The sequence below is a fragment of the Sturnira hondurensis genome, unplaced genomic scaffold (assembly GCF_014824575.4).
Source record: "Sturnira hondurensis isolate 20B ecotype Veracruz unplaced genomic scaffold, ASM1482457v3 Scaffold0018728, whole genome shotgun sequence".
In the NCBI taxonomy this organism is placed as follows: Eukaryota; Metazoa; Chordata; class Mammalia; order Chiroptera; family Phyllostomidae; genus Sturnira; species Sturnira hondurensis.
The window spans coordinates 6,870,645-6,893,362 of record NW_028091359.1 but is presented as its reverse complement, the minus strand read 5'-3'; the positions used below and the strand labels follow the sequence as shown (position 1 = coordinate 6,893,362).

Sequence of the window (22,718 nt, the reverse complement as noted above, 5' to 3'; positions counted from 1 at the left end):
ACAATGTACAACAGTTTAGCTAGGAAAATCTGGCAGTGGAAGATGAGGATGGAACTATTTTGGGGGGAAAATGTTCTTTTGAAAAAAGTGATTTGAGGTACTTCCCATCGATAAGTTTGGTGTACCTAACATGAATAAATGTAGCTGGGGTAAATCAGAACTGAACACAATACATTTAGATAGGTTAAGGGATGTAAAGAAATAGTGTAAAAAAGGATCCTGGGCTAACTTGGATGATAAGAAGGAAAGAAAATATCTTGTTGGAATTACTTCCATTTGAAATTTTCCTGTAGCTGTCTTAGGTGTTCGTTGCCTCCAAATTCTTACAGGAATTAGTAAAGAAGGTGAGAGAGTAAGGAATTAACTGTAACCAGCTCAAATGTAGTCACATTACCAGAAAGGTGGTCAGTATTCTTTATAGGGTTTTTCTAATTCTAGGAAACATTCTAGGTACCTACAATTTAAGAAATGTTGACAAAAATGAAGGTAGAGAATTTTCCTTAAAAGGAAATAGAAAAAAGGAAATGTAAAAATCCCAAAAGAAGTACCATTGTACATGGCATTAACAATGTTTCTTATTTATAAACATTGTACTCTAGTTGGTAAATTTAATTCTCATTAAGGAAAAATTAAATTAGTTGGTAAAATTAATTCTCATTAATTCTCAAATTTTATTCTCATTCTCATTCTCAATTCTGCAAACTGAGGTATACAGTTTGTCTATTCTAAAACTACTATGGATACTGGTATTAACCAAATAGAGTATCGTAGATAATGTGAACTAGGTTTCTCATGTCAGAGAAAGAAGTTACAAAGAAGCAGCAGAACAATGCTTGAATGAACTGCACACAGAGATAGTTAACATTTAACTTTAATGACCTGAATTGAAACTCTTGAAGTGGTATTGTATTACTGTTGTATTTGGCATATATGGAAACAATGTTTTTTAAAATTTGTTTTTATTACAGAAGAAATATTGGAATCCATAAGAGCAAAAAAGGGAGAGATTGATATTGTTAAAAGCCCAGAAGAAATAGAAAAGGACAACAACGAGACTGAAAGTAACTCCAAAGATGCTGAGAAAAACAGAGAGGAGTTTGAAGACCAGTCCCTTGAAAAAGATAATGATGACAAAGCACCAGATGATGATCCTGAGCAAGGAAAATCTGAGGGTAAAAAAATATTTTATCAGTGTTATTTGTGAAATCTCTAATTTTATTTGCAAAGTGAAAAGGAGTCATTTTTATACAAATGACTAATTTTATATTTCTAAAGAGTTTAGGATATCCTTCCCCCTTGTAACATACATAATCATTATAGTGAGTTTTCTATATATTGGTTGATTTGCTATAATGTTATATCTCTATACTTCCTAATAAGATGCCATTTCCCTATGAGATTTGTTGGTGAAAAATCATTACTTTAATACCAGAATATACTCTTTTGTATATAATAAAATTTGTTCATTTTCATACTAATTACTTAAACATTCTTAACATGTTAAGTATTCTTAAATACTCTTTGGATTACCTACTGCAAAAATAGCCCCAAATCTAATAGCTTCAAAATGGCCATCAAATAAAAGCAGATTTTTTGGTGATCATTCATTTTTACTAGTTGATTGAATGAGACCATATGTCCTAAAGCAATTTTAAAGGATATCTTTAAAGTTTTGTTGTGCATTTTACTGTAGAGCCAACAGAAGTTGGGGATAAAGGTAACTCTGAGTCAGCAAATCTTGGCGACAACACAACAAATGCTTCTTCAGAAGAGACTAGTCCCTCTGCAGGGAGGAGTCCTGTGGGGTGTCTCTCAGAAACCCATGATAGCAGCAACATGGCAGAGAAGAAGGTGGCATCTGAGCTCCCCCAGGATGTGCCAGGTACAGAGGGCAGTGTATCAATGCCTCTGTAATGGGGGGAATCCTTCCCTTTTGTAGTAAAAGCTGAATGTCACCTAAAACTTTTAAAGTATATGTTCATTCATGCTGCTTGCTCACATAAGTGCCATCCCTGATTGCTAAATGGTGCCCTAACATTTGGAGTTTGACAGTGTTCTTGCAGTTAGTGCTTGAAATTCATCATAATCTTCATGCTTTTTAAAGTTCATTTAGGTGTTTTTGTCTAGTAGAATTATTTGTATATTTTATCACCAACCATAGTAGTAGTGGATATTTTGGTTTTAAGTACTTACATACTAATGGCTCAGTTTTGAATGATTTGGCCATTCCAATTCTGTATGTGCTAACAGATTAATTTTATGTTTGCATGTGCTCATGTAGTTATTTCAACATTTCAAACCATATCGTAATAGAAAACCATTGTCATAAAACATTTTTTGCAAGGTATATTTGAAATAAAAATGTACGTTAATTAATGCTTTTCATTTTAAGCTTTAAAAATTTTTTAATTTATTTTTACAGAGAGGGGAGGGAGAAAAAGAGGGAGAGAAACATAAATGTGTGGTTGCCTGTTGCGCGTCTCCTACTGGCAACCTCTCCTGCAACCCAGGCATGTGCCCTGACTGGGATTCGAACTGGTGACCCTTTGGTTCACAGGCCAGCACTCAGTCCACTGAGCCACACCAGCCAGGGCCATATTTGAAGCTTTTTAAAATTAAAATTATACTTAAAATAAGTACATTACACTAAGGATGTCATTATGCCTTTCTTTTTTGCATTTTTTTTAAAATGAAAAAGAACTTATTATAGCAGCTATATGTATATTTCAACAAATAAGAAAATTTAAATGAACAAAACAAGAAAATAAACACTGGTAATTCCAGTAAAAATCAAGAATTATAGCTAATAACCTTGATGGAAATCTTAAAGGTTTTGTTTCTAAGCGTTATAAAAAGTTCACATAATTCTTTCTTCTTGCTCCCTCCCCCAATCCCCCCAGTATTTTAGTCATTTTGGTAGGAATGTGGGGATATCTTAATGCTGATTTAAACTTGCAGTTCCCTGGTGACTAAGGATGTTGAGCACGTGTGTGTGTGTGTGTGTGTGTGTGTGTGTGTGTGTGTATGTCATTTGGATATCTTCATTTATGAAGTTCCTGTGAGTTCCTTTGTTCATTTTCTGATAAATGGTCTCTTTTTTGTCTGTAGTTGTTCATGGGTGAAGGTAAATTCAGTCCCTCTACTTTATCTTGACTGGAAGCAGTGGTTCCTACATTGATATTTATTTTGAACTGTTAATCCAATTTCATACTCCTAGAATAAATACCACTTTGTTGTGATGCATTGCATCTATTTTAATATTTTGTTCAGGATTTTTAAGGTTGGCTTACCGTTTTTCTTCTCTGATAATGTCCATGCCAGGCTTTGGTGTCAAAATTATGCTGGCCTCATAAAATAAGTTAGAACAAGTTCCCATTTTTCCTTGTCTGCAAGAATTTTGGGGTTGGTGTTATTTATTCCTTAACTATTTGCTGAAGCCACCTGGTCCTGCAGTTTTCATTATGGGAAAGTTATTCATTGTAGATTTCATTTCTTTGGTAATAGTGGGCTCTGTATATTTTCTGTTTTCTTATATCAGTTTTAGTAAATTAAATTTTTCTAGGAATCTACCTCATGTCATTTAATCCTTAAATTTTATTGGCATGAACCATCCCATCTTTTTAGTGTTTACCAGATCTGTAGTGATACTCTCTTTTCAGTCCAGAAATTGGTTATCTGTTCTGTATTAATCATCTCACAGGACTGTTACCAACTTTTGTTAGTCTTTAAAAATTTACTTTTGGCTCTGGCTGATGTGGCTAAATGGATTGAGTGCTGGCCTGTGAACTAAATGGTCGCTGGTTTGATTCCTGGTCAGGACACATACCTGGTTTGTGGGCCAGGGTTGCTGGCCAGGTCCTCCGAGTAGGGGGTGCATGAGAGGCAACCATACACAGATGTTTCTCTCCCTCTTTCTTCTTCCCTTCCCCTCTCTCTAAAAATAAATAAATAAAATAAATTACTTCGGTCTTTGTTGATTCTCTTTACTGTATGTTTTTTCTAGTTTATTTTTATCTTTATTCTTTCCCTCCTTTTGCTTTCTTTCCATTTTTTGTGGCTTTTAACCCCCCCCATTTTAAAAACTACTTAATTTTTTAAAAGATTCTATTTATTTACTTTTAGAGAGAAGGGAAGGGAGGGATGAAGAGGAGGTGACAAACATCAGTCTGGAGAGATACATTGATCAGTTGCCTCTCCCATGCTCTCAGCTGGGGACCAGGCCTGCAATCCAGGCATGTGTCCTGACCGGGAATCAAACCGGTGACCATTTAGTTCACAGCCAGCACTCAATCCACTGAGCCACACCAGCCAGGGCTAAACTGCTTTATTGAGGTATAATCAACGTACAAAAAGCTGTACATATTTGATACGCAACTTGATGAATTTGTAGATCAGTATACAACCATGAAAATACCACCACAATCTATGGCATAAGTATATTCATCACCTCCAAAAGTTTCTTGAACTGTCCTTATTATTTTTTTCTCCTAGCTTCTTGAGACACTTTGATGATTTTTGGATTTTCTTTCTTTTTTCTGTGTTTGCTGTTGAAGCTGTTTCCCCTCTATGTACTGCTATAGCTACATCTCATAATGTCATACTGTCTTTATCATTCAGTTTAAAATATTTTCTAATTTCCATTATGATGTGGTTTTATGGTTATTTTTTAACCGATTGCTTATATAAAAGTATATTGCTTAATACCATAACATTTGGAGATTATCTTGTTATCATTCTATTAAAGATTTCTAGTTTAACCCACTGTAGTCAGAGAACATTGTGTGATTTGTTTAGGCTTGTTTTATGTTCCAGCATTTGGTTAGTGTTGATAAATGTTTCATATGCACTAGAAGAGGATATTTATTTTGAGTTGTTGGGTGCAGTGTAGGACAATTAGATCAAGGATTTTTTAAAAATATTTTATTTCTTTATCTTTAGAGGGGAAGGGAAGGAGAGAAATATCAATGTATGGTTGCCTCTCGTGAGTCCCTTGCTGGGAACTGGCCTGCAACCCAGGCATGTGCCCTGACTGGGAATCGAACCACGATCGTGTAGTTCCCAGGCCCACACTCAACCCCCTGAGCTACACCAGGGCAGATCAAGGATTTTTAATGTGTTGTTCAAATCTATATCCTTGCTACATTTCTTCCCCTCTCTTCAAGATACTTTTATTTTTAACTGTTTACTATAGAGTTCCCTTTTTCTCTTTTCCAGTTTTTGCATACTATAGTTTCAGACTGTCTTACTAGATGCATATACTTTTTATGTTTTCTTGTTTAATTAACTTTATCATAGTGAAATATTCTTTATCTTTAATACTGTTTCTAAGCTACCACAACTTTCTTTTGATTGGTGTTTGTTGTATGGTATATCTTTTCTGGAATAGAAAAGGCTTTTAAAATAATCTGGGAATTTAAAATCTTTAGAAATCCATCTTCAAAAAATCTTTAGAAATTATCTACTTTAGAATTTCTTTAGAAATATACATATTATTTCAAGCTATATTTTTTAAGTCTTGTCCAAGACAACTGTTATTTTCATATAACATGATAAATGACACTATACAAAGGAAAAATTAGAAATTTATGGTCTAAAAATCTGTAGGAATGAGGAACATAAGGAAAATGGGCAGATTTCATATTGGTATGAACAGTGATCACAAAGATTCTGTGTGGCTAAGCTTGGAGATTAAACTGGAAAATTGGTCTGTATTTGGGGCAAGGCTGGTAGACATAACTTTAAAAAGTTACTCCCTTAATACCTATTCTTCAGGTGTTTTTTCTTCATGTGAAATGTCTGTAATACATCAATACATTATTGATGTATTATCAAATGTATTATTCTCAATATATTATTAAATACATTGAAAACAATACATTATTGATACATTTATAGATATTTCACTTTAGTTCATGAACATGCTTATATTGCCCAAAACAACCCCATATAGCAAATATTGTTTTGTATGCAGTATAGCTTCTTTGTAGTTATCAAAAGCCTTAATTTCAAACTTACATTTTTGTCCTGGAGTTTAGATAGAAACCTGAATGTCACTTTTTAAATTTATTAGGGGAAAAAGGGACACATGTCTTTCTAGCATCTTAAATTCAAATCTACCATCAAGAATTTGTATTTAGATACATAATGCAGAAATTTGTTTTATTTAAGTTATACCTCTAGAGTTTATGACTGGGATTAGGCCAATATTAGTAGTAGATAAAACTTTATTTCTATGACTATAATTGCTTTGAAAATGTTTCTGTGAACATAATGAAACTTTAACATTTATAAAATTGAACTACAAGAACTTACTGATTTTAATCTATTTTAACTTTTGGGGATAACAACATCTTAAAATATAGTACCGTGCTTTAGTTTTGAATTAAACTGCAAGAGAAATTCATTGCCTAAGTAGCTGTTGATATTGAATGCTGAACTAATGTATTACCCATATACATTTACCTCATTGATTTGATCAGTAATGGCTTTTGTAAGTTCTGCAATTAAGTACTCTTGTTTCTTTTTATTTTTAATGTGTTTTCTTTTAGTTTCTAGCTATACATGTTCTAGTTAATTTTTTACCTCATATTTTTGCTTTAAAATTTTTCCTTTTATTTTCAGATGGAAAAGTACTTTTTTCTCCTTGTAGTTTTTTGCTTAAAATTTTGTGGCCTTCTTATAGGCCTTGGTGTTTATGTTCAAAAGTTGAAGGTCAAGATCTGCATATAATTTTGGTTTGAGGGATAAATGTAAATTTTTTTCTGTTTTTATTCATGTACAGTGTCATATACAAGGAAAACACTATTATAAATACAAAACATACTATTTGCTGTAGGGCTAGAACATTTGGACTCTGAGAATTAAAATGTATGTACTGGCAGGTGATACCTTTTTAGTGGTGTTTTGAAGCAAATGCTTGAGATTTCCTCAATCCTGTAGCTTAATGAAGTAAAGAGGTGAAGAGGTCTAGAATTATTATTAAAAAACAAACAAAACGAGTATTCTCAACCAAAGTGGAGGAACACATTGTTTTCCACTTAAGACAAATTAACTTGGGACAAATTAACAAAAAAGTTTAGGATAATCCTCAGCTCCGTAACACTTTGAAAGATTAAAAGGATAGAATCTGAACTCAGTTTGCTTTCAGTGGGTTAATGTTTTTTTTTAGTTCAGAATATCTGGGTGTTGGTGATTGATTGCCTATTATTTTATGCAGTACCGTTATCTCTCTAATAGCAAAGAGCAGTTCCTATAAAAATTTTTTAAAATCTTATTTTTATTTTTATTTATTTATTTTTTTAAACAGGGAACGCCACCACCGGGTTATTTCTTTCTTTTTAAAAAAATTTATTTATTTATTTATTTATCTTTAGAGGGGAAGGAGACAGAGAGAAACATCAATGTATGGTTGCCTTTCGTGGGTCCCCTGCTGGGAGTTGGCCTGCAGGGAACCAGCCTGCAACCCAGGCATGTGCCCTGACTGGGAATCGAACCACGATTCTCTGGTTCACAGGCCCGTGCTCAATCCACTGAGCTACGCCAGCCAGGGCTTAAAAATCTTATTTTTAGAGAGAGGGGAAAGGAGGGAGAAAGGGAGGGACAGAAACCTGTCTTCTTGCATACCTCCAAATGGATGTCAGGTGTCTGGCCTGCAACCCAGGCATGTACCCTGACCGGGAATGAACTGGTGACCTTTCAGTTTGCAGGACAACATCCGACCCACTGAACTGTCGGGGCTATAAAGTGTTTTAAGACACGTATACAGAAAGTCAAAATCTCTTTTTTTAAATTGTTATTCTGTTACAGTTGTTCCTATTTTTTCCCCCTTTGTTCTCCTCTGTCCAGCCTGTCCCATTTTACCACAGTCAGTCCCTGTATAGTCCAAATCTCTCTAAGTTCCAATTCCAGGGTTACTTTCTTGGTTAAAATCATACCTATTTATATTATGTTCTGAAAAAGTATTTGTGGGCTGGTCTAGTATCTAATATATTTTATTTTATTTTATTTTTATCTAATATATTTTAAAAACATTTCTTCTGCCCTGGCTGGTGTAGCTCAGTGGATTGAGTGTGGGCCTGTGAGCCAAACAGCCGTGGTTTGATTCCCAGTCAGGGCATGTGCCTGGGTTGCAGGCCAGTTCCCAGCAGGGGACGCTCGAGAGGCAACCATACATTGATGTTTCTCTCCCTCTCTCCTTTCCTTCCCTTCCCCTTCTGAAGATAAATAAATTAAATCTTTAAAAAAAACCATATTTCTATGAGAAAATGCACTCTGAACTCATAAATGAGGGGATATCATTATCATTCTATATTATTTTATTGACATGATGTTTAAGCAATTATAAATTTGGTATCTTGCACTTTACAAATTAGATCTGTAGCTGTAAAAAGAATGATTAGTGAGGAATCTGATGTTATTTGCATGATTTACCTCTTTTCTTCCATTTACTCTTATTTTTCCAACATGAGTTACTTGTAGTTCTGAAATTTAAATTTGCCATTTCTGTCTTTCTTATAAAATGTTATTATCAAAAAATTTTAAACATGTACAAAAGTTAAGAGAATAGTATAATGGACTGCCCCAATACATCTAACATTTAGATTGAAAAATTACCAAGATTTTCTGTTGCTTCACTCATACTTTTTTTAAAAATGCATTCACTTTCCTTTTTTGGCTTAAATTAAAAAAATTTGACCCTGGCTGATGTGGCTCAGTGGACTGAGTGGTTGGTGGCTTGCAAACCAAAGGGTCACCAGTTCAATTCCCAACCTCAGTTGTGGGCGAGGCCTCCAGTGTGTGTGTGTGGGGGGGGGTTGCTGGGCAACTACACATTGATCTTTCGCTACCTCCCTTCCCCTCCCTCTAACAGTAAATTAAAAACAATTCTTTAAAAAATTTGTCCCCTTTGATCCCAGGAGTACAGTATTAGATATATTATAATCCTTAGTTAATTGCATTTATCACTATTCATTGCATAGTCCTTCTTAATTTAGTCATTCAGGCTTAAAATCATCTTTAATAATGATATAAATACCTAGGGACAAAAAAGCAAAGTCCTGCTTTCAAACTAACCTGCATCTAACCATCTCCCCAGTTCCATCCCCTGCCACCTGAAGTGATTGTTATTCTGAATCCGGGATTCACTAATACCTTCTTTCCTTCTTATCTAACAAACCCAATAGGGTTAAGACTATTGATAACTTATTGTCAAAGTGATAAATAACTCAAATACTCTTGACTCATTGAATTGATCTACATGATTTGCTAAAAACTATATTTCTGTTTTTGTTATTTTAAAATTTATAGCAAGTGTATTATGTTAAGTATATTTTACTAAGGGTGTTGTGTTAAGTAACTTTTTGGAACTTAATTTTTTCACTTTTTATTATATTACTAATATATGTTGCTGGAGTCTTTCATATTAACTGCATTATAATAATTTTCTGTGTAACTATACCGAAGTTTGTTTATTCCCTTTCCTGTTGATTTGAATTTGAGTTGTCTTCTACTGCAGTATTTTAAAGCAAATTCTGAATATTATGTTACATCAATCGTATGCACATTTCTAAAGAATATGTCTTACATAATTATAGTGTCATTGTCATTTTAATAAAATTGATGACAGTTTCTTAATATCCAGTCAGTTTAAATTTCCTCACTTTAAAATGTTGTTCTGTTTTGTTTCACATGTGCTGTGTTTGGAATAACTTTGAAAAAGTCCTCATTTAACATAACATTTGGTTTTATATCTCCTGGGTCTCTTAATCTAAAGCACTTTCCCCTTCCCGACTTTGTTCTTTCGCATGCTGTTGACTTGTTGAAGAATCATAATGTGTCCTCCTATGAAATGTCCCACATTCAGGATTTCTCTGTGTCCTTCCTCTTGGTGTTAATTTGTTCTGAAGCTTTAATTAAATTCATTTTCAACTACTTTTGGCCAGAATACTTCATAATTGCGTTCTGAGTATTTCATATTTTATCACATCAAAGGCTCATGATGTCTGTCCTACCTTTACAAATGCTAAGATTGATCAGTTCAGGTGGTAGCATTATAAAGTTCCCTTTTAACCTCTCAATCATTGATACCCTTCCAGAATGACTTATCTGTTTGGAGGTTATACTATAGTGATTTCTAATTATATCATGTTTTCAATGTTTTTTTAAAACTAGAAATTAGTCTGTGGAAAATTTTCCCTCATTAACTTAAGTTATTTATATTTGAATACCTTGAAATTTAGTTAGAGCAGGAATAAATGCTTAATTATTTCTCTTCAGTTCTAATTTTCAGAGTTAGGAATTGGTGTCCGTTTACCTTCAGTGGTGATTCACGAGTTACAGACTTTTGGGGGAGAGGTGTGACTTTCTCATTTTAAGTATCCTGAACACATGGGTCTTCATATATTCAGTTTGTTTCAGTTCTACTTATCATTCATTTTGCTTATGTTAACCAATGGAGCCCCTTCATGTTGGCTTTTGAGTTTTTTTGCCATGGCATCAGTAGTCGTAGATAGCTTCCAGGCTTATCTTACACATTTTCTACCCCAGACCTGGAATGAGTCATTCCTCCAAGAAGCCCTGATTTCTTTTAGTGGAGAATGATATTTTAAGACTACAGTCTGGGCTTCAGAGTACTTAAATGCTCTTGGGCTCTCACTGCCTCTAGGTTTTGTTGGTGGGTAGTATTAGAAAATACCTGTTTTTAAAAGAAAAAGATCATTGATTCATACTGGCATTTTAAATTCAGATTGAGGATTGCATACTAGGTTTCTTTGTTGTTATACCTGTATCTCTTTTCCTTTATCCTGAAAGTAACTTGATTATATATTTGATTTATCGTGATACAGATATTTGTTAATAACATTATCTCCCTGTGTATTAAAGTAGTAATATGAAATGATTTTGTAGATCATAGTAATATGATAATACCGATATTATTGCTAATAATAAGACTGTTTAGTAGCAGTTAGGATTTTTGTAGTTCTTTATTTATGTTTATATTTCCCCTAAGGATGTATAGTCAAAATATTGTATTCCAGAGTCACTTGAAATAATTGTAGTTATGCCTACAATTTGATATAGTTAGGCTTTATTCATTTCAGTTTTTTTCTAATTTTAATTAAAAAAAATGTAAAACATTGACATGATTCCAAAATCAAACTATATAACTGTATGTATGCAGAGAACTTTCACCCCTCTCTAGGTATCCAGTTCCTTCTCTTCCCTAATGGGTGGCAATCTGGTTATTCTTCCAGTGTTTTTTTTTATTTCCAAATAAAAGCAAAAAATATGTCCATGAATTCATATTTCTTTCCCCTTCTTACTCAAAAATTAGCATACTGTAAATACTGTTATGTGCCCCTTTTTTTTAATTTGATTTTGAGATCATTACGTAAGTGGATATAGTGATTTCCTCAATTCTTGTTTTGGTAACAAGATATTTCATTGTTTGTATCGTCTTTTATTCAACCAGTAAGTACCCTATTGATGGACATTTTGTTTGTTTCTGTCTTTCCCATTATAACTAATACTGTAATGAATAGCTCTATACCTAGTTATTTAGTGTTTTTGACAGTGTATTTTGGGATAGGTTCCTGAATATGGAATTGCTAAAGAGTAAATGCATGTGTAATTTTTCTAGATATTGTCAGTTTCCTTTTCCTCACCGTGTACCATTTTGCATTCCTAATGCCTCTACACCTGACTGTAATGTGAGACTTGGAATTTAGCCAGTCCGATAGTTGAGAAGTGATTTCTCTGTGTAGTTTTAGTTTGCATTTCTCTTAGTTTGAATTGAATTGTGAGCCTATTTCCATATGTATAAAGACCTAGGTCATATTTTGTTTCTTTTGTGACTGTTCATGTAATTTCTCATTTTTCCATCATATTATTGGATTTTTCCCCACAAAATAGATGTAAGAGCTTATTATATCAGAGATAGCCTCTCTGAGTTACTGTCAACCACTTTTAATTTAGGTGATTGATTTAAAGAGTATCCTATTGGTGACAATGAAGTGCAGAGAGGAATTTAAGTTTCTGAACTGACATGGGAAGACCTAGGCTTTCAGTTCATGGGTAGTATTCATTTTGATACACTTTTAGGAGCTATTTTCTTAGTGATACTATTAAATTGTTCTTAAAATTAACAATCGCTTAGGTATTACCTTTTAATTAGAAGGCATAGAATTCAGGCAGAAAACTTTAGAGGTAAAGAGACCTATTTAAATCTGTTTCTAATGCTGTTTGGATACTTGCTAAAAAGTAAGATATAAATTTCAGATTTTGAGGGATTATTTAAAAAAATAACTTCTGCAGTATCTGGTACACTGTAAATTTTATTGAGATAGTTATTATTGCTTTATTATTCTGCAGTTCTGGGATATCTGAAAAATTGTCTGCTTCGTACTGTAGACTAAAATGATAAAAGTCTGAGTTAATACCCTGGGAGACTTAAAAAATAATTCATGGCATGTTGATAAATTTCTTTTCATACATTGCATTATTCATACATGAGCAGCTTTTCTTTTTAAAATAATGCAGTCCTAAAACAATAAAATGGTTGTTTTTTTTTTTTTTGCTGAAAATTAGTTTTTTTTTATGTGATTTCCAATTAAAAATCAGGTATTCTATTTTTCTAGAAGAACCTAACAAGACATGTGACAGCAGTAACACTAGTGCTACCACTACCTCCATTCAGCCTAATCTGGAAAACAGTAACAGCATCAGTGAACTAAATTCTTCCCAGAGTGAATCTGCTAAGGCAGCTGATGATCCTGAAAATGGAGAAAGAGAGTCTCTTACACCTGTCTCTATTCAAGAAGAGATAGGTAAGAATACACTTCATACATTAAAGCAAGCTTTTGATTTTTTTTAATTTTTAATTTTTTAAATGAAGGTTTGATGGGGGTGGGAAGATTTAGATTTTCTTTTTTTCCTTTCTTTTTTTAAACACAAGTAGCACTCTCATTCATTGTTTTTGTTTTCACAAATGCAAAAATCACAGAGGAAAAATCGATCTTTTTCACACCCTTCTCCACAAAGATAACCCCCATCAACAGTTTGGTGTATAACATTTTTATCTTTCTCCATGCAGTTTCATTAATGTATGTATGTTTACAAAAAGTTTTTTTAAAAAGTTTAAACAGGATCATTTTGCATGTGTTGTTCTGCATCTTGTTTTTATTCACTCAGTAATAGATGTGGTGGATCTTTTCGTGTTATAAGTTGAAGTCATTCTTTTTTAACTGCTGCATGGTACTCCACAGTGTGGATGAACCATATTCACTTACTATTTCTTCAGTAATGGACATGTAGAGTGTTAACAGTTTTTTTTATTATTTTATATATATAATGATGATTTTTTACATCCTCAACATTATCTTTGTATACTTATGCAAGTATGTTTGGCAGTATAGAAACAAAGTAGAATTGCTGGGTCAAATGGTTAGGCCCATTTAAAGTAGTGGCGGCTACTGCTTCATAGTATATTAAAGTGATTTACACCAATAATTTACATACGTATTTATCTCTTCCTACTCTGACCTAAAGTCGGCCTCGTCAATCTCTTACATTTTTACCAGTGGTAAAGTATTCATTTTAAAATTTGTAAATCCCTGCTTACTAATTCATATGTTTGTTCAACTTTCTGTGAATTGCTTGAATTGCTTCTTCATATAATTTGCTAAATTTTTTCCTACTGTGTTTGAATATTTTTCCCTAATGAATTTTAAGACTGCTTTATAAAGTATCATAGCTATTAATCTTTGATTTTTATGTATATAGTTTTATTGTCATTGCTTATTTTTAACTCTTACTGTTACCGTGTATAGAGATTTTTACACATTTATGTAGTTAAATTTATCAAGTGTTTTTCTTTAGGGTTTCTCTGGATTTTTGTGTCTTACTAAGGAGGATTATCCCTATCCCAACATTGTACATACACTTTACAGTAATTTTGCATACTTCTATAACTTTGTTTTTAAGCCTTCTGGAATATAATTTCATGTATGGTGTGAGGAGAAGATCTGTTTTAATTAGCACTGTTTCAATTGCAAGTGACTAATTTAAGTGAGAAAGGAATGTAATTCCTCTTGTAATCGGGAAGTCCAAGCCTCCATCTGGGATAACTGGACCCTTAGGTACCAACACTCTTCCTGTCTTCTTCTCTTTCACTCTCACCTTTGGATCTTCATATGTTTATATGTTAACTTAATTCTCTCCTAATACAGACAGACTTTTTCCAAGTGGCAGGGAAGGTGACATTAGCAGTTTGTATTCTCATCTTTTCAAGGCCTGTGACCCAAAGGCAACGCCACTGCTGCTCCAAAACAAAAGTCCTTGAGGAAGGAATATGAGTGGCCTATCTTGGACATACTGTTCCCACCCCAGTGGCCAGGGCAGGCAAGGTATTAATGATTGATGGCTCCAGGAGAAGTATATGATTGGAATGGTGTAAGAAAGGTTTCAAAAGAAAGAGGGATGCTGTAAAGGTAGAAAACAGTAAATAACCACAATTTCACACTTTGGTAGCTTGGCACAAACTTGTGTATTCAAATTCAAAAATGCTTCTGCCTAACATAATGCAAAGATCTTACCCACAAGTGAAACTTTTTTCAAAAACTTGTTTCCCTAAATTATATCTGGTAATTGTAATTGTATCTAGAATTTTTATTTTTGTGTTGTTTGTTATTTTTTATTACATCTGGAAGTGGCATATCTTGATCTTAAAATCCATGAGCCAAATTATGGATTTAACTACCTTTAACACTTCATTATCCTGATAGCAGGGAGCATTCTTTGATAAATCTATCTGCCATTGGTTTTCTGGGAGGATGGCTTTGGGTGAGAAGTGAGAAACATATGGGAAGATATCCCTTTTGGAGGCTATTCTGCTTTAGCAGCCTAGTGCTGGCTGGCTGTTGTCAGGGATGGATTGCTGGGGATTGCTATAGGTTTGAGTAGTCACACATTATAGCTTGACAGGTTTGGAATTTTCCCTGGGAATGGCACTCTCTTACAGATTGCCTGGATTCCCCAGCTAGTACCTGATGCCCAGAAATGTAGCTCAGGGTTCCTAAAGGTAAAAGTCCTATACTAGCCTTTGGCTGAGTAAAGTCTGTCTAGGCTTCTGCCTCCTCATATTAACCAAGGAGCTGCAGAGGCTGGAGTAAAAGCAGCTTCGTACTCTACCTCCAAGCAATGTCAGAATGGTCCACTCCTTTATGGCTTTTGGGCAAGGGGTATTAGATAAGGACCCCTACTCTCAGTCTGGTTTCCTTCTATGTCTTAGACATCAGACATTAATTTTCTGCCCCCTTTCCCTTATTTCCCATATCCTTAGACATTAATTTTCTGCCTCCTTTCCCTTATTGCACTTAATTTAGCAAGTGTCAAAGAATTGACACTCAGGCAATATTGGATTGTTGGTTCTAAACTAAGTGCTTCTTTTTAAAAGCTCTGTGCCATCCCCTTTCTGCTTTTAAGGAAGTCCAGCCTAGACCAAACAATGTCTAAAAAGTTTTAAAAATATATTTTATTTATTTATTTTTAGAGAGGAGGGAAGGAAGGAAGAAAGAGAGGGAGAGAAACATCAATGTGTGGTTGCAACTCACATCCCCATCACCCATTGGGGACCTGGCCAGCAACCCAGGCATATGTCCTAGAGGGGACTCGAACCAGTGCCCCTTTGGTTTGCAGTCTGGCACTCAATCCACTGTGCCACACCAGCCAGGGCTAAAAAAGTCTTTATTGTGGGACTTTATTGATGATCCTAAGATGGAGCCATCATAGTACAACATCTTGGCATAAACTTTCAGCATGGGTAAGTCTGGTACCCAAGAGAAAAATGTTGATAGTTTGACCAGCTGCTTTGCCACCAAACATTGCAGGTTCCTAGTTTTCTACCCTGGGGTGGCAAAGCGTATCCAGTACCCCTGCCATATCTTGATTTGTAAGTGCCATATTTTGGGATCAGAATCTTAAATATACTCTTATGGATTGTTAAGAATTTATTGATTATAAGTGCCAGAAATTCACCAGACTCACTTAAAACAAAAAAGGAATTTTACTGGCTCATACAATTGGGAAGATCAGAAGTAATGACAGCATCAGGTGCATTATTGGACCTAGCAATAAATAAAATGAGGTTATCACTGGTCTTCTCTCATGTTCAGTACCCCCCTCCCACCACCATGGGCCTGTGATTGTCTTTTATTATTGGAAGTTTTCTCCATAGTGTGGGGTAAAAGTAGCTGACATTTAATTTATGCTCTTTGTGCTTAATAATACCCTTATCTGTTTCCAAATTTTCTAAAGCAAGACCAGTCCTCTATCTCTAGATTTTCAAAATTATAATATGATGCTGAATGGTTTGGGCCATATAACCAGTTCTGGGATAGTCACTGAGGCCAACCAGTGATGTGCTCTGTCTGGGTAAGCTGGGTGATGTTGCTCACCTCAAAGGGGAGGACACTTATTTATTTGCAGTCCTTGCAAAATCATATGATTGTAGTGGGGGGAAAGCATATCACCAACAGAAAGAAGGGGTGTTGAATACATAAAATTAACAACTGTTTACTGAATTGTTTTAACTTATATTTTTCATAATGGATAGCCAGTTTTCTGAATCCAGTTATTTTCTCTACTTAAAATGCCTTCTTTATAATATGTAATAAGTTTTCTATTTGGTTTTTCATTTGCCAATGCTACACTGCCTTAATTTTATAAAGCTTTATTTTTTTTAATTTTATTTATTTATTTTTAGAGAGAGGGGAAGAAGGGGAGGAGGAAGAGAGAGGGAGAAACATCATTGTGTGGTTATCTCTGGTGTGCTCCATACTGGGGACCTGGCCTGCAACCCAGGCATGTGCCCTGACTGGGAATCGAGCCATTGACCCTTTGGTTTGCAAGCTAGTACTCAGTAACTCACTGAACCACACCAGCCAGGGCTTAATTTTATAAAGCTTTAAATTTTTAAGAGAAAAGTGAGATCTGTACAATTATATGACCAATGAAAATTAGATAGTCATTCAGTCATTTCAGAATGCATAGAAATTTTCAGCCAAAGTAAGATTTATGGGAAAGGAGAAATTGCTCCTTGGCAGTTAAATCTGCCACTTTTAAAAAATTAAATTACTATGAAAATGTGAGAGGTCTGTATTTTATTTAAAATTTTTAATTTTGATTTTTACATGTATAATTACTTGCATATACAGATAATTGTCTAGAATCTTTAGGAGAAAATTGACTTGGCATTTATATTTATAAGCTTTCCACCATTAGGTATTTAAACCGAATTTCAATAAAAGTCTTTTAAAAATATATTCTTTATTTTTTATACAGAAATTCCCATTTACTATATAGGGCAACATTTTATTCATATGCATTTTGAGTTACTGTGTTTGTTACTTGTAAATTCGTAGCAGCCCTTCCTGTTTTCTAGTAGATGAGCTTTGAAACAGATAATGTGGCATTTTTGAATTTCCTGTAAAATAATAAATGACTCATAGTTAAGTTCTGAGATAACTTTCTTTTAAGTAAAACCTGTAAGAATTAATACGTGTGCTTTGGCTCTTAAAGGACCTTTTCTGTTTATTTCTGGATCTTAGATGTGCACCAGATAAGAGTTTTGGATAAAGTGATATTACATATAATTTACTTACTATTAGCACTCATTTTTGGCTTTTCATTTGATAACAGGTGATTTCAAATCAGAAAAGGCTAATGGGGAAATAAGTGAGTCTCCTGGAGGTGGACGAGGAGCATCTGGTTCAACTCGAATTATCACCAGGTTACGGAATCCAGACAGCAAACTTAGTCAGTTGAAGAGCCAACAGGTGGCAGCTGCAGCCCATGAAGCAAATAAATTATTTAAGGAGGGTAAAGAGGTGTGTTCTTTCTGTTAAAAAAAAAACTTCTAAAGTGTAAAATATGTACTTTTTTACCATGTCTTAGAAATAGGCATGGGAAGTTTGTAGACCTTTTGATGTAATATTTTCTCCAAGAGCACATTGGCTAACAAGAACCAAAGTGTGTGGTTTACATTATAATTACAAACAGTTGTGTACCTGAATTTCATTTGTGCATAGAAATGCTATAAATGGGTGGTATGCTTTCTTACTTTTTAGTCAGTTTTATTGTATGTAATTCTAAAGAGAGAGGGAGGTTTTTTCCACATATGGTCATGAGTAGGCTATTTGTGGGCATTATTAAAGAGCCGTAGATGATTTAGTGCTCAGATCCATCTGGAGTCATTTTAGGTGAACCTGTAGTCACCCCTTCAGGGCAGAGTGCAGTGGATAGAACAGCACAGCGTCCCGGCTATGGTTATGAATAAAAAGATTACAGCTAGAACTCAGTATTTCTCCCCCACCAGCTAGCCATACTAACAGAAAAATGCCCACAACTTTTGTCTCCCAGTTGAGAATTATTTGCAGGGTACATAAGTGAGAATATACATTGTTCTTTTCTTAACATCACAGGGATTGCTTTAAAGCAGTGGCTTTCAAACATTTTCACTTTGACCCTGGGTAAGACATTTTTCATAGCATCCCAGTACACACACAGTTTCCTGGAATAGTATTTTACTTTACTATATGGGAAGCATTCTTCTATTTTCTGTCCTATTGTATTATATTTCATTTTTTTAAAAAGTTGAATTAAGTCTCACTGTTGATTTCATAGTCCACTAAAGGATCGGAATCAACTCTTTGAAAATACAATTTTAGATTATCCTCGAGCTCTCATACTAGAGCTAAAATTGATAAAAAGAGCAGAAGAAAAGGTATTTTTAAGGAATATATTTTTGGAGGAATAGTACATGTAATGCCCTAACCTTTTCCCCTAACCTGTATATTGTAGGTTTGAAATAATGATTGGTGAGTGATTTACACATGTAGTTTTGTGTGTCTGTCTGAGATACATGAAAGTACTTAATGTCTGACACAATAGGCACTTAATAGAGGTTAGTTTTCTTTCTTTTTACAGATATATCTTGGTTATTTAGTTATAAACAATTAGCTTTAGTTTTTTTAAATTTCAAAAGTTCAGTTACAAGATGTATCTTAACTGATTCAGAATGATAAATTATAGGAAATTATGGCAAATTACTGAAAGACAATTGATCAAATTTGCATAATTGATATGAACAATAGAATCTTCTTTTTTTCTTCTTGGTCAGGTACTGGTAGTTAACTCTCAAGGAGAAATTTCACGGTTGAGCACCAAAAAGGAAGTAGTCATGAAAGGAAATATCAACAATTATTTTAAGTTGGGTCAAGAAGGGAAGTATCGTGTCTACCACAATCAATACTCCACCAACTCATTTGCTTTGAATAAGCACCAGCACAGAGAAGATCACGATAAGAGAAGGCATCTTGCACATAAATTCTGTCTGACCCCAGCAGGAGAGTTCAAATGGAATGGTTCTGTCCACGGGTCCAAAGTTCTTACAATATCTACTCTGAGACTGACTATTACTCAACTAGAAAATAATATCCCTTCATCTTTTCTTCATCCCAATTGGGCTTCACACAGGTAAAGGAGACTATGGTTCATTTATTGCTTTGAATATAATAAATTTACAAAATGATCATTGTAGGTAAGTACTTTAAGTGGTCGTTACCAGTGAATTGACTGATGCCAGCGTAGTCAGCAAAACATGGAGTACATTAGGGATGTGAGTGTACTTCTAAGTTATTGAACCACCAACACTAACATTTGGGAGATTTCTGGAAAGCCGACTCTTTATTCCTGGAATCAAATGGAGACTAAACAAAGCAATAGAACACCGTGGAAGTTTTAAGAAGTTGGAGGACTAATCAACCTTTGGGATTCCTTCTAATGGTCAAAATTTATGGTTCTGTCAGGTAGACAATTCTAGGAGCAGTATATTTATACCTGCTTAGCTTAGAAACATATGCCCTGTAAAATGAAGGCATCATAAATTACAGCTCTTGTGCTTGTAACTTAGGATCAGTGAAGTGAAATATTTTTTTTTCCTTCTGAAATATAGGGCAAATTGGGTCAAGGCAGTTCAGATGTGTAGCAAACCCAGAGAATTTGCACTGGCTTTAGCTATTTTGGAGTGCGCAGTTAAACCAGTTGTGATGCTACCGATATGGCGGGAGTCTTTAGGACATACCAGGTAAGTGAATTTTGAGCCTTGCAGATGATGTATTAGACTCCTTTTTGGAAGTCTAGTCTATTGAGAATGAAAGTTAATGCATTTTTAACTTTCATTCTCAGTAGACTTTAACTTTTAAAGGCCATATTAAGACTTAATTTTTAACTTTTAACTTTTCAAAGGCCATATTAAGACTTAATTTTTCTTGGCCTCATTTCCTCTTGTATAAGATGTAAATATGACTGAATATTAGTTGTAATTTATGATATCAGATTGTAATGAAGATCAAAGTTGATTAAGTATATTAAAATTAATAGTTTTTTCAGTAAAAAGCACTTTATTGAATAGAAAGAGTACTCATATTTTTTTTTAATATTTCTTCTAGGATGTTTTGAGTATCACGTACTGTGGTAGGCATCTGATTTTTTTAGAGCTGAGTGCCTAGCCAAAATTTATGTAGTTCCTATGTAGAGCAAGAACTGTGTAACTGCAGCAGATGGTTTAAAAAATAGATAAATTTTGTGCCCCGAATCTACTTTTTAGATCTAGGGATTTGGTTTTTGAAACTTTAATTAATCTTTAAGAAGTCAATACTACAAAACTAATACAAACTTCCAGTAAAAATGTAAATCATTATTCAGTGTGAAAAGTAAGAATCATTCTACTTACAGGGCCCACATAAAAGGTAATAGCTGCCATTTTAAAATTACGAATATAGCTTTGTGTTGCTTTCAACATCTGTGTTCTATTTTATAATGAAAAGTTTTTTTTAAAGAAAAGTTAATTTATACCTACTAAACATTTTTTATCTGCTAAGGAATGCTCTCATTTTTCTTTGGTGTTTCCCCATATCAATCTTAAGGATACTTTTTTTCCTTTGTTTTCTTCCTCCTATTTTGAATGTAATTGCTGCTACCAGTATAGGTATCTACAAATGGAATGGACTTTAATTCTGCCTAGAATAACAAAATTGGGGTTAACCTAAGGTACTACAGACTGCACCCCTGGCGAAGAGACCTAAATGGGTGGCATACCTTTATTCTGCTCCTGTGGGTTTCATTTGTCAGGGTAAAGGAGAGAGAAGCAGTAGTGAGGCAATACTCTGTATTTCTCAGGGTGGTGTGGGGTAAGGGGACTAAATGGTAATGGGAAAAGATACAATAAAAAACCAATACAATATTTTTCATTTGACTTTTCAAAAAAAGACTCTGTATTTCTGTTCCTTCTTGCATTTAACTCCAGACTTGTACCAGACTGTTCTGTCCAAACCATCTTCCTGTTAGTGGTCATCCTGAAACTTATGGACCATAAGTCCGTCTCTGATGACAGAGATAAACATTTTGAGAAGTAAAGCTATTCCTAATGTTGCTAAATAAAATTCTTGATATTCAAACGTAACTTAAAATGACTAAATTCATACTTTTTTATGTTTGTTTCTGAATACTAAACATTGTAATGAAGATGGAATTAAAAAAAAATCAATCTAGCCCTGGCTGGTGTGTCTCATTTGGAGCATTGTCCCATACACCTGAAGATTGCTGGTTAGGTTCCTAGTTGGGGCACATAACTAGGTTGTAGGTTCTATCTTCAGTCGGGTTGGGTACAGAAGGCAACTAATTGATGTTTCTCACATCTTCCTCCCTCCCTCCCTCCCTCCCTCCCACTCTCTCTAACAGCAATGAAAAATGTTCTCAGGTGAGGATAAAAAGATATTTTTTTCAAATCAATGTATTTTTTCCTTACTGTCTGTCATTTTGACTAATCTTCCAAATAGGTTACTTAGAGTTACAAAATTATATCATGAATTGTATTAATGTGACATATGTGGTAAAATACGAACTTTTTAAAATATGATGAGGTGTAATAAAATAGGTAACAGTTTTTAAAAAACTATAGACCATGACTCAAGAAAATTAGAAGTTAATTGGATTTCCATTTTTGGCAAAATTATGGTCAAATACCTCTAGGTGACAAACTTCTAAGAAAAAAAACTCCTAAGAAAATACCTAGATATTCAACCAAATATTTTATTTATAAAATGTTTGTTTATTGTGGTATTCAATAATAAAGCTTTAAGAGCAATCTAAGTATCTTAGAGTTTCAGAATATATTTAAAATAATGGTAAATTAGAATTTTTTGAGAAAATTATAGTTTTTTCTTTTAATTTATCATTTTCACCTGAGGACATGCTTACTGATTTTAGAGGGAAAGGGGGAGGGAGAAAGGTGGGAAGAGAAATATCAATCAGCTGCCTCTTATAAGCACCTAACTGGAACTGAACCTGCAACCCAGGCACGTGGCCTGACCAGGAATCAAACCAGTGACCTTTTGGTTTGTGGGACGACACTCCAACCAACTGAGCCACACCAGCCAGGGCAAGAAAATTCTAGTCTTTATTGAAAGACATTAAAGAATTCCTTAAAAATGGAAATGTATTTCATGTTTACATATTGGAAAATTGAATGTCTTAACCGTCAGTTTTCCTCTTGTTAACATATAAATTTTGATAACATTGATAATTGTGGTTGAGCTTTTTGTAGAATTTACGAGATAATTAGAAATTTTATATGGAAAGGGGCAATAATAGAAAAGATAGGA

At 34.1% G+C, this 22,718-nt stretch overlaps 1 protein-coding gene across 14 annotated transcripts in view; it reads left to right on the top strand.

The window, feature by feature from the left end:
* BPTF (bromodomain PHD finger transcription factor) overlaps positions 1-22,718 on the top strand; it is a 132,692-nt gene that overhangs the window by 45,666 nt on the left and 64,308 nt on the right. For 8 of the 14 annotated variants that reach the window (XM_037069897.1, XM_037069906.1, XM_037069898.1 and 5 more), the window contains exons 4-9: positions 969-1,172; positions 1,694-1,882; positions 12,636-12,824; positions 17,695-17,882; positions 19,175-19,530; positions 20,009-20,140. In XM_037069897.1, the coding sequence (XP_036925792.1) occupies positions 969-1,172; positions 1,694-1,882; positions 12,636-12,824; positions 17,695-17,882; positions 19,175-19,530; positions 20,009-20,140 (1,258 nt within the window). The remainder of the gene's footprint in view (positions 1-968; positions 1,173-1,693; positions 1,883-12,635; positions 12,825-17,694; positions 17,883-19,174; positions 19,531-20,008; positions 20,141-22,718) is intronic. The other 6 variants (XM_037069905.1, XM_037069908.1, XM_037069896.1 and 3 more) reach the window with 5 other exon arrangements.